We start from the raw sequence: 12,875 nt of genomic DNA on the forward strand, positions 1-12,875 counted from the left end.
CTACTTAAACTATGTCTACAGCTACTTACATCGCCACTAATGCTACAGCTACCGTCTCCAAAAATTTTAGAAAAAGATATGCGGTCAAATGTCTGTCATGTCCGCAGTACTTACTGACTTACATAGTTGGGGTTTCTTGATTTACCACTTGCAGAAAAGAAAGCAATTTGGAGATCCCAATATTCACATACCTAGGAAAACAAAGGCTTTTGAGAAGAAGACACTCATTTACAAACCCTCTCCACACTGCAGAGAGTAGAACTGGGGTGGGAGGGAAACAATCGTACAGAAAGTCCTTTTGGAAGTCATAGCTCGTTTATTATTTTTCACGCTTCACTGGATTGATTGTGAACCGGAAGTCTTGCCGCGTTCTACCCTCACCCCACTCCCCTGCCCTAAGCCATGAATGAAAGTGAGGCAAGTCTCAGTTCAACAAAATGGCGCTCTATCACCGGGAAAGTAGGTTGGTGATATAATAATTTGTGTCTTCGCTTGTATAGTCACAAATGGAATTAGTTTGAAGGATTATACTGCATACAGTCAAACAACCAAATTTGGAAACGCGGAAGAAAGAATTTGGGGAGGTTCTTTTTCGATTTGTACGTGGTTTTCTAGCGTATTCCTTTGTGAAGGTGCATTCACTTCACTTTGATTGAACTTTGAGAAGTAATATTGCTCACAAGCTAATCACGAATTTATTCGGAAAATGGCAGTCTATACCAAGGAAAGCTTTTGAAGTGTAAATGAAGGTGCCTTGAAAAGTTGGTTAATTCGTTGTGGGGTGTTAATCTATCTAAATGGCGTGGTATTACGGGGTTAACAACTCGGAGTTGTATGGATCGAATTTCTCGACTGTGCTCGCTGATGCTCCTCCACCTTTAGACGACACATTCGACGAAGATGACAACGAAATCGTGTTCAGAAACGATGTCAGCAAATCAACAAAGTGTAGCGAAAAGACTGTTGTGTCGCCGGGTAACAAGAGGCTTTCCAGCAACCATTTAGAATTGAGTGATAAATCGAGACTCGGCGGCAGTGTTCCTAATGGTGAAGCCTCACGGAAGCTAGAACAGGAAGGATCAAAGAATGCAGAAATGGAAGACGATTTCGGGGACTTGGCAAGTTTTGCGGATTTCGGCTCAGCTTTTGGACAAGGCAACACTAGTGGCGAGCAAGGGTGGTTCACTGGCGACGAAAACAGTGTAGAGTCGGAGATTGCAAAAGGCAGCCAACAAGAGCAGGCAGAAGATGACGATGAATATGATGATTTTGCAGCTTTTCAGGAAAATGAGATCAGTCCAAAAAATCTGGAAAACATCCCTAATGGGAGCTCTGATCCAAGAAAATCAAACAATGATTGGTTGAATAACAGTGCAGTTGAAAATAAAAACACTTCAATTAATAGTAGTCATGATATGGAATCTGATGATGATGACTTTGGTGATTTTGCTTGTGTGGAGAACGCTATCAGCAGTCATAAGGAGAATGCATCGAAAAGTGAAGACAATAGCACAGTAGGTCAGCCAGATGTGGCACCTAGTTTGAAATCTCAAGGAAAAACTGTCAAAGATGAGGAAATTAGTATCAGTAGTGAAGGAAATGCTGTCCCATATAGTGGTGATTTAGCTGATAAGAGATCAGTCAACCATTCAGGGGAACCAACAGTTAATCAAAACTCTAACGGATCGTTCCATTATGTCAACAAAGACGACTGTGATAGTCTAGTTGAACAAAACAATGACAATGAAACAGGGGAAGCCACTGCTAGAGATTTATCTTTGGAAAATTCCTCAAGTTGTGCTGATAAAGACCAGGAATTAAGACCACTGGGTGATTTATCTGCAACAATCTCACACAATGACGACCATTCTAGTGGTATTTCTTCAGTGCGCAATGAAGAAGTCAAGATCAGTAAAGAAAGAGACCAAGCCAGCTCTCTTTCAGCTGTGAACAATAAAAAAGAAGAATCTGATAGTGCAAAAAAAGATGAGAAAAGCAATTCTAGTACGTGTGAAAGTGGTTTGGAAACTGAGAAAACACCAGAAAACATGGATTCCAATGATGACAGTTTTGGAGAATTTGCTGATTTTAATGAGCACCCATCAAAAGAAACATCTTTGGACAGCAATGAGATGGAGGAGTCTGTTGTTAGAAAAATGGATGATTCATCTGGAATTGCACCAAAATTTGTACGAGTTACTGATGGCACTATACAATCTGAAACTGCTCCTTTAGAGGATAGAGACAGCGATAATGATTTTGGAGGTTTTGGGTCATTTGAAGAAAACTGTGTTAAAAAGGATGGAAGTGAAAGTGATTTTGTGGCAACTGATTTGAAACCAAACTCACTGTCTAATGGGAACAAGGATGATGAAGATGATGATGATTTTGAAGGGTTTGGGGCATTTGAATCAAATAAAGAAATTCGGGAAAATGGCCATGATGACAGCATTGGGAAGTTTAATACCACTAATTCTTCTGAAAAACCATTGCTGAATGAGGATCAAAGTATTGAAGATGACGTTGGAAATTCTAATACTTCTAGCTCAAATGTCAGTGATTCCCAGAAGGACGATGATAGCAGTAAAGGTGACTTTGGAGACTTTGGCAGTTTTAAATCAAATGACAAAGGTTCTCAGGCCGAGGAAGTTGACAATGAATTTGGAGATTTTGGTGATTCTGAGTCAAACACCAAAATTCCTGAGAAAGGTGATGATGATGATGGTGGATTTGGGGAATTTGGCGGCTTTGAGTCAAATGGCAAAGATTCTCAGAAAGTTGAGAATGATGATGACTTTGGGGATTTTGGTGGTTTTGAGTCAAATGACAAAGATTCTCAGAAAGATGACAGTGGCAATCACTTTGGGGATTTTGGTGGTGTTACATGTAAGTCAGATGCCGTACAATCTCCGAAGCAGGATAATGCTGAAGAATTTGGAGATTTTGGCAGGTCTAAGACAAAAAATGGTATCAAAGATTCTCTGAAAAGTAATGATAATACTGATGATGACTTTGGAGATTTTGGTGGTTTTGAGTTGAAAGGCGACAGTTCTCAAAAAGATAATCAAAACAATGATGACTTTGGAGACTTTGGTAGTTTTGAATCAAAAGCGAAGCATTCGGAACAGGATCCCCACTTGAACAACTTTGGAGATTTTGGCACATTTAAATCACAAACTACCAATTCACTAAAGAAGGATGGTGTTGACGAGTTTGGAGATTTTGGTGCTTTTGAATCAGAAGTCAAATCTGTGGATGATAGCCATTCAAATGTCAACAAGTCACAAACCAAAACTAAAGAGAGTGACATGTTTGGAGATGTTAGAACTTCTGAATCACCAGAGTTTGATGCATTTAGTTCCAACTCAAAGAATGTGAATAATTCTGGACAAACTGATGATAACTTTGGTGATTTTAGTGGTGAAAGAGATAAGAAAACTGATGGGTTTGCATCACTCTCCAGTTCTGCCTCTCACTCGGCAGTTAGTGTAGACTCTTCCTCAAGAAAGAATGTGGACTTGACGCAACATAGGACAGGAACTTTGTCACATTTCTCCCCTGGTGTCAGTATTGTGATCAAGCAAGCAGGAGATCCAATCTCCACATGCTTTACTTCAGAGCAAAGGCATGTGTCAGGCTGCCAATGTGATGTTTTGTCGACTAAAGTTGAGAAGCGTTTCCACAGGTAAGTGAAACAGATTTTACATGTAGGTTGAATTGCTCACATGTAAAAAGAACTGTGCTTAGGATTATCATCACTTCTTTTCATTTTAGCAACGTAGGACTGTGGCAACGCATGGAGAGTTCTGAAAAAGACGGTAAAATACTGTTCAGCTGGTCAAATTCATTCAGTCAACACAAGAAGTTTTTGTCACTAAGCATTTGCCCAGAAAGACCTCCCCCTATTCAGGTAAGCATTCTACTGGCATTTATTGTATTGGGGAGGGGTGTGTTTGTGTGTGTATGTGTTGGAGGGAGGGGACAGGGGCAGGGTGGGGGGAGAAGGGAGTGCAGGGTGTCTGATTACTAACCCCTTCTCATACCCTGAGGCTAGGTTGGTCTCTTCATTGCTGTGTTGTTTCCTTGGACAAGAAACTTTACTCCACATTGTCTCTCTTCACCCAGGTGTATAAATGGGTACCAGCGAGATACTGCTGGGGGTAACCCTGCGATGAACTAGCATCCCATCCATGGCAGAGTAGCAATACTCCTAGTTGCTGCATGCTACAGAAACCGGGCTAAGCTCCGGCCGTGTGGGCCACTTAGGCTCTTGTGCGACTTTACCTCTCATACCCTGTGGCTGTTATGCTGCAGGATACACCATGCATTTCCTTGGGTTTATTTATAAGAGAGATGATTGCTTCAGTCTGTGTTTTCACATAAAGCTAAGGACAAGAAAAATGTGATACTAAGTTTCATGTTATTATCTTTTCTATTCTATTTTTAATTTATTCTGTGTGGCAAGATAATAAAAATAAAAAAAATAAAAATGTTACTGTCATTGTTATACCGACCTGACTATAACCCAAAAAAGCCATCTTTCAACCTGTATAGATGGACTTATTTGTGCGAGACCATGAAATACATGTCTAAAAGCTTGTATTTCATGATCTCAGGCTTGGCGAACAAGCCATAGCTGAAATGGACAAAATTAGTACTAAAAAAAAAATAAAGAACATCCATCTGTATGGATCGAAAGATGGCTTTTTCAGGTTGTATCAGGGTAATAGTATCGGGCATGTATGGAAATATAATTTGTATTATCATCACTTAAATTACAAATAAGGTCTGTTGTACAGTGTTGTTTATTAAAGGCTAAGGCTGGGTGATTATTTCATTCTGGGACATGTTGGAATGGGTATTAACAGGCGATTTCTCATTGTTAGTGTGTTAATGTTGTTTACAGTGCATTTCATCTTGGATACTTACTTAATTTTACCATTCCTTAAACGTATTGTTATAAGGGTCCTTGTTTTGATGTGTAATTGCAGGTTGGCTCCATGTTAAAGCCCATAGTGTCATCACAGTTGCCATCTTTTGGAGGAGGAATGGTAAAAACAACTTGATTCTATTTGTTAAAATGTATCTGTACATTGTCATCCAATGTGGAAAGGTCTTGTGTGCCCGAGCTTATAATATCTACAGGTATGAAGGTCTTACCATTGTGTTTTGGATGTCTAAATATTGGCATTACTTCGACATGAATTGTGTGATAAAACTGCGGAAAAATTATGGCAGGTTTGATTAGCTACAATGTATGAAAGCTTTATATGGAAGCCCAAAAGCATAGTTTACCTTACTTGACAGTTTCAAATTACAAAGAATAATTTGTCGCACTTTGGGGCTCAAACAAGCCCTCTGTGATGAAACATTTAACAAGTAAACGCATGTCATTCTGCAGGCTGGATCAGTGTTAATGCCAAATCCCCCAAGCAAATTACCGCATCTTTCTCCAGGATTGGTAAGTAGTAACACTCTCTTTCCTGCAGTCATGGGTGTCAGTAAGCAACATGGGATTGAATGCATTAAAAAAAGAACAGCTGAATTAGGTTGGTTTAGGAGCACAACAGCTAAAGCCAATACAGTCAACTCTCTTATAGCGACCACTTCTCATAAGCGACCACCTCCCGTAAGTGATCTGTTCCAAAATAGTATACAAAGTTTCATCAGAAGAATGAATAGATGTGAAAAAAATCAAATAAATTAGTTTCTATTTGGCTAATTTTAGCTGCTAAGGTAATATTTTCATGTAATTAATTAATTTTCCAGTATTAGGCTTATTTTGTTGATCTTTCCCATAAGCGACCACTTTGTCGTGCCCCAAGGGTGGATGCTTATGAGAGAGTTGACTGCATTATAGTCACTTAATGCTAGGTATCCTGTGATGGACTACCATCCTATCCAGGGACCTTAATAGTAATACTCCTAGTCCCTTAAGCTAGGTATTCAGCAATGGACTAGTATCCAATCTACAGCTGTAGGGTAAAGGTAATACTCTTAGTCCCCTCATGTTGGGTATCCTGTGTTGGACTAGCATAGGCATTTCATGTAGAGCTGCCTGTGATGAGTGTTGGTCCAGCTGGGGTTTGAACCCACGACCTCCCGATCAGCAGTTTGGTACTCCTGACTACCAGCTGAGTTTACTGGGTGGCGGTCACAACCCTTAGGTTGCCAATAAAATATTGCCATAATGCCTGTAATTAAGGACGGTGCCTACTATTGTTACTATGCATACGTTCTGCGCAACTCAAGATACTCAGGTTTCCTATGGGAAGTGCCTACAAAAACAGGGATAATTTTGCACAGTTAAAAACTATACTGAGAAAGCAGAACTTAACAAGTGCTTTTGGTATCTCAAAAGAAAATTAGGGGTAACCATGCATTTTTCAAAGATAATTAAGCTTCAATTTAGGAAAAAAATCCCATACATTTATATTTTGGCACTTTTTAGAGATATTATTGCTTAATTATCTCTGAAAAATGCGTGGTTACCCCCAATTTGCTTTTTGGATTCCAAGAGGCCTTGCTAAGATCTGTTTTTCGCGCATAGTCATAAGCTGCACAAAAATACTTCGGTATTAGCAGGCACCGTCCTTAAGGGCTGTTTAAAATAGGTAGTATGACAGTGCTATTCCATGCTATCTTGGTAGCAGATAACAGTACAGTCGACTCCCGATAACTCGAACCTTCAAGGGAAATTGAAAAATGTTCGAGTTATCGGAAGTTCGAGTTATCAAAGGTAAGATTATATAGAAAATGACCTGAAAGGAAAGGAAAATTGGTTCGAGTTAGCGCGAGGTTCGAGTTAGCGAGGGTTTGAGTTATCGGGAGTCGACTGTAGTTGTATTTTATACAAGACATTTACAGTGCAACGAACTCAATCGGGGCCACCCTTCATTGGTCAGCCAATGACAGATCATGTTTACAACAAAGGAGTCTGGCTTTGGTAGCTTGTAAACCAGTCAACGACGAGAACATTTCTTTAAATTTCAAAGTGTCGTTTTTTTTTTGTTTTTTTTTTTTTCGGTGGCCCTAGTTGAGTTTGTTGCACTGTAAATCTGATATTGCAATGTTATGATGTTTTGAAATCTTTTGGATAAAGGGTTTCTTGGAGCCTATCAAAGGATCACCACTGCCAACTCATCACTCTGTACAGGGCAAAGCTGTCTTACAAGACTCAGGTCATTCTGAAGTAGCACTTCCTGATCTCAGTGTACGTGTTGACATAATTACATGTATCCTGTAAATTTATTGCTTTGTATTTTACTGCTTTGTAGAATAATTGTTGCTTAATTATCTCTAAAATGTGTGTGGTTGCCCCCAATTTTCTTTTTGGATTCCATCAGCCCTTGCTAAGATCTGCTTTCCCACAAAGTCATAAACCATGTAAAAATACTTTAGTATTAGTAGGCATTGACCTTAAGAGCCGCCATCAGTGCTGACATCAAAAAATAAACTTTCTTGTATTTGAAATTGAAGGTGATCTTCGGTGGAGCTGAAAAGTTCTCTTTCTAGTCTGAATTCACAGCGTGTTTAGTTTTTATTGTGTCATTGCTATAGTTATGGCCTAGCTGGCAATTAACCCCTTACATTGCATGAAAATCAAACAATAATATTATGGTATTCATTTGATGGTATCTTTATTTTTCAGTTTATTTTAGGGAGTGGCTTAAAACGCACAGCTTCAAAATCAGGTAATTTGTTTATAACATGAATGAAACCAATTCAGTTACCTCAGTACATGTATATCTATCCAGTACTTCCCACCCTGTGTCGTATCCAGTAGCCTTTTAGAGGTAGTTTGGTTGAAGGTGAGTAGTGCCATAGTGTTTTGAAAAATGTAGTTAATATGTAGTTTCTGTCGCGTGGTTTACTTGGGGATGAAACGGAGCATTATGGGAAGGGACAAATGAAAAATCACCACTGGTGGAATTTGTTTGCTACAACCTTGCAAATCTGTGCTTCAGTGGTGTCAAGGCTTTTTGAAGTGATTTTCTTTTTGAAATTTGGTTCATCTTTTCACATGTGAACCATCTACAATAAATAATATAAGACTGCTCAACAGTCTCATGAAAATGATTTTTTCCATGAAATACATTTTGTCGGGAGATGAACTTTTTTTTTTGATTGTTCATTGGAAGTGAAAATGTCTCCACTAATAACCTCTCTCATTCCTTGCTTCACTTGTTTGCAATAGATCCTTTGGTCCCAAAATCAAAGAAATTAAAATTTCTTACAAGTTGCAATGTAACCTTAATGAGCACATTGCAAAAGGAGTTGCAAAGTACACTATGCAGTGCAGCATAACAGCTGTAGTGTAAGGAAGAGTAGAGGACGTTTCAAGCATTGCAGTCTACTTTTTCACTAACTGTTAACACCAAATATATTACTGAGAATCACAGAGAACATGTTACAATGTTACAATGTTTCTTAACACTGACAGATAACATGCAGTGTGTAATAGGCAACATGTTTTCTGTAGCAGCTTTCTTGCTTTCCTCTCTGTTGTTTTGCAAGTTGTAAACAAGACAAATTGCCTCATGTAATAGTGTCTATTGTGTAACCTGAGGTATAATCATCTCACCATGAACTTTGTTTTTGATGTTATTTGATGAGATTATGCACTCTAGAGTTTAATTTGTTTGCCGCCAGTGTTGGAAGCATCTCTCGTATTTTCATGCCATGCTTATTTTGATAGATGTCAAGGACAACACATCAGATACTGCATCAGAATCATCTTCACTTGATCTAGATTTCTTTGCACCAAGCACAACCCAGCCGTCAGATGGAAAGCCAGGTATGTCTTCACAACAAACGGCTAGGTTTACAATGTACGTAGTCAGCTGAGTATTTCAGTGGTACATGAACGTGAATGCATTAAATTTCATCTGGTAAAGTAAGTGGCACTGGTTTTCCAGCCACCTGCCAGCCCTTAATTTGAAAAAAAAATTATGGGACTTTCTTGCTAGGCTCAAGTATATTTTTTATTAGATTACAGTACTGCACTGTGCAGTGTGGCAGAGACAATAGAACAAACAAAAGAAAGCTTATTATACTATGTTTTAAGAAAATACACAACACTTTTTGGTTGCCTCCTGCTATCAAGGCATTTTTTGGATACTTTTTATATGCTGTAGTGAATTGCTCCTGTGGCAGGATTATATGTTTTGATAACCTGATAAGTGACATTGTTAAGCAACATCAATGCTTGACTTGTGTTGTGATGTAATCGCTTAAGGTATGATCCACAAGAGACTGACATTTGTTGACAATAGGTAAGGTATTCACAACAGCTTGATTGAAGTATTAATACATGTACAAGGGGAGCAGGGATGGTGCAGTGGTTAGAGCACTCGCCTCCCACCAGTGTGGCCTGGGTTTGATTTCTGGAATTGGCGTCATATATGGGTTGAGTTTGTTGTTGGTTCTCACCCTTACTCCGAGAGGTTTTTCTCCAGGTACTCCAGTTTTCCCTGTCCTCAAAAACAACATTTCCAAATTCCAACTTGATCTGGATTACTGTCAAGCACAATCATGAGCCTCCAGCGTGGGAGATTGTGCAAGCGCTCCCCATGTTATTGACATTAAATACTTTTTTTTACTTTACTTTACTTTACTTTACTTTACTTTACTTTACTTTACTTTACTTTACTTTACTTTACTTTACTTTACTTTACTTTACTTTACTTTACTTTACTTTACTTTACTTTACTTTACTTTACTTTACTTTACTTTACTTTACTTTACTTTACTTTACTTTACTTTACTTTACTTTACTTTACTTTACTTTACTTTACTTTACTTTACTTTACTTTACTTTACTTTACTTTACTTTACTTTACTTTACTTTACTTTACTTTACACTAAAAGACTTGGAAGGATTGCTTATCATACCACTGTGTCTTACAATCTTTGTTGCATTGGTTTTCAGAGTCCAGAGGTCTGTATGAAGAAGACCTATTGGGTCTTAACATTTTACCACCTTCAGTGGAGCCACAAAAGTTGGACAGTCCTAAACTACCGAAGATAACATTGACAGAAACTAAGAAAGTCTGGCAGCATGGTGGAGTCACCATACCTCTGTCGTCACAACAAACCAAGACTGAACTGAGTGCGGCAGCAAAGAGTGTATTAGGACAGCTTGAGGATTTAACATTCATGACCTCGTCTGTGCTGATGTTTCCCTTGAAGCCAGAATAAACAGCAAAAAGGAGTGATGAATGTAACGATACGGGACTTTGTTTAAAACAGCCTTTGCTGAACTGGATATGTTATTGGTAGTTAATTTTTTTATCTCAGTTAAGTTTTAGCTTTCCTTTGTTGTTATGAATGGTAATGGGTGTAAAACAAGGGAAAACATCCATAACAACAAAAGAAAACTAAAAATTAACTGAGATAAAAAAATAACTACAACGGATGTAGTTCCTGTTTAAAAAATAATTCAGACAGATATATCATGAAATTATTTTTACTATGTTATCAAGATATAAGACCATAAACTTTTACGAAATAAACCTGATCCAGATGCATGTCAACTTTAGAATAATTATTGGTTGAAAACCATTTGTAGTCTTTTTGGTATTTATTTCATAACTAAAAACAGCAAGTTTATTTCCTACAACTTTTCCATTTATGACTGGTACATGTATGCTATTGCTTTGGAATTTGGGAGATTAGAACTTGAAACAGCTGCAGAAACACTTCAAACTTGTTCATTCTGACAAACTTGAGCTAAACCTTTACCAAGCCCTGTTATTAACATGTGTTTTCTTCTTACTTCTGTCGTTGATTTTTATGGAGCAAGTTAGGAGAATATGTTGAAACATCAAGGCCCAGTTGTTCAAAGGCTCCCGATTACGCTAATCCTGCATTAACATGGACTTTGACTCGAGTGAATAAGTATTTTTCAAAAATTTTTTTGTCCCTTACAGTGTAGTTTTGACGTAGACTTTACTTTACCATTAGCTTACAACATTAATTTTTTAAAGAGTGAGATGAAAACCTCAGTTAACTTTTAATCATGTAATAGTATTGGTCTGCTTTTGAACGACTGAACCCAAGATAATGTTTTGCTTTGGTGGTAGTATTGATAGGAGAGGTTAGATACTGGTTAGCCTGTGAATGAAGACATATTTCTGGCTGTTGCTTCTCTCGACGGAGAGAAGTGACAGCCGGAAATACATCTGTATTCGCAGGCTAGATACTGGTTGTCACTGGTACGTTAAGGGTTGACTGCAAAAGTAATACAATTTATTCCATTTGAATGCATAATTATAAGAAGTACAGCACACAAAAGGTTATGATTCCATTGGCTGAATACTTACCTGCAGGTTTCAGAGAAAGGCAGTCTGACCTTGTAAGTCTTACAGTGGGCGCGCCTTACCATGGCCACCCAACAAACTTTTTTTTCAATAATTTGTTGTTGTGCCACTTGCCTGTTGGCCCTTGCAAGGAGGCGTGACCGTTAATCAAATCTGGCCACGGTAAGGTGCGTCGCACTGTTAAGGCTCAACAGGGATCATCTCCAACTTCACAAAACCTTGTGGGTCACAAGGATGAAGAAACCTTAGTTCTTTGTTGAACTTGCAACTTTCACAAAACAAATCGGAGTTGAATCTCGTAAGCAACAACTTGCTGAATCAGAAAAAAAGTGACCATTCATAAGAATGTTTGCTAAATGCATTAACCTGATTTCTTGTAGTTAGTCTCTTAAGAGAACTTGTGATAACCCAGAAAAAGACATGTGCATTGTGTTAGAAACATTTAGGAGAATTGTATGTTGACCTCATGATAGCCTATGCTGCAGACAGACTATAACCCATGGTAAAAATGCGGTGCAGGCTACCTCATGACTAAAATGTTTAATTTTGGTAGCATTTATACTGGTGTCTTGTATTTATATATTAGTTTTTGTTTTAAGAAATGCATTGTATGAGAGCATTTTAATGTGCAAATGTGCATCGAAGCAAGTGTAATATTTATATGATCGCCCTTGCTATCATGATCGCTTGTTTTGGCCTGGACAAATTCTCATGCATGCAGTCCCTTACCTAAAAAAATCATTAATCTGCATACCATAAAATTCTGAATATAAGCACTCCCAACCAAAATCTCAGGAACTGAAATTCTTGTGATAATATGCAAATGATAAATATCAACTTACTTAGGGTTGGCTGTTTTAAGCTGTTTTTAATAACCAACCAAACCAAAACGTTCCAATAATAATCTCTCCCTGAAAAAATTATAACCCACGTAGAAAAGTCCTTTGGCTTACATTCGGAATTTTATGGTAATTTCCTTTAAAAAGCAATTCTTTATGGTCTGTTGATGGTCTTATCAACAAGGTTCCACCAAAGGAGCGTTTAACACTTCTCTTATTCCTGTTGACCATACAGTGCAAAAAACACTGCTCAATCTTAGATTTACTTAAGTTTTTACAATAAGCAAAAAGGTGAACACAATAACTTAGTGTTTTTTACTTGTCATAAGTAGTTTTTTCTTGCATTAAGGCTCAAGAAATTACGAATCGACTCTCGTTTAATGAACACACAGCTGAAGGCATGTATTATGCACCTTTCTGCTCAGTAACCTTTCAATAATTATTTTTTATTGTAAGTGTAAATAGCTGACAGCATTTACAGTATAATGCAGAAGATAAATTGTGCACTTGGTGTGAGTTTTAATACAGGTATTGTCTTTATTCCTTAAAATCTAAACTTAGCTTAGAGGGGAATGCATGTGATCTGAAGAAATTCTTCATTCATTAATGACAAGTAAACATAGAAAGTTTACTTGTTGATTAGTTGTTAGAAGTAACTATTAGGAAGAGTATTTTTTCTGGGAAATAAAACATTCTGGAAACTGGGATCAAAAGC

At 37.9% G+C, this 12,875-nt stretch overlaps 1 protein-coding gene across 1 annotated transcript; it reads left to right on the top strand.

Moving 5' to 3' along the window:
• Positions 1-418: 418 nt before the first annotated feature.
• Positions 419-11,138, top strand: LOC146473261 (uncharacterized). The gene is made up of 8 exons (XM_085118497.1): positions 419-3,685; positions 3,775-3,910; positions 4,992-5,051; positions 5,402-5,461; positions 7,103-7,213; positions 7,652-7,694; positions 8,699-8,797; positions 9,932-11,138. Exons 1-8 carry the CDS (start codon positions 798-800, stop codon positions 10,198-10,200), a joined length of 3,666 nt encoding a protein of 1,221 aa, XP_084974623.1. The 5' UTR covers positions 419-797; the 3' UTR covers positions 10,201-11,138.
• The last annotated feature ends 1,737 nt before the right edge of the window (positions 11,139-12,875 follow it).

Source organism: Pavona decussata, unplaced genomic scaffold, assembly GCF_977016875.1.
Source record: "Pavona decussata unplaced genomic scaffold, jaPavDecu1.1 SCAFFOLD_94, whole genome shotgun sequence".
In the NCBI taxonomy this organism is placed as follows: Eukaryota; Metazoa; Cnidaria; class Anthozoa; order Scleractinia; family Agariciidae; genus Pavona; species Pavona decussata.

Bases quoted from the DNA above. Each gene is read 5' to 3' on its own strand.
- LOC146473261 (XM_085118497.1), top strand. From the start codon at position 798: ATGGCGTGGTATTACGGGGTTAACAACTCGGAGTTGTATGGATCGAAT. The intron at 3,911-4,991 runs GTAAGCATTCTA...GTGTAATTGCAG, and splicing joins AAAGACCTCCCCCTATTCAG to GTTGGCTCCATGTTAAAGCC. The intron at 7,214-7,651 runs GTACGTGTTGAC...TTTATTTTTCAG, and splicing joins TAGCACTTCCTGATCTCAGT to TTTATTTTAGGGAGTGGCTT.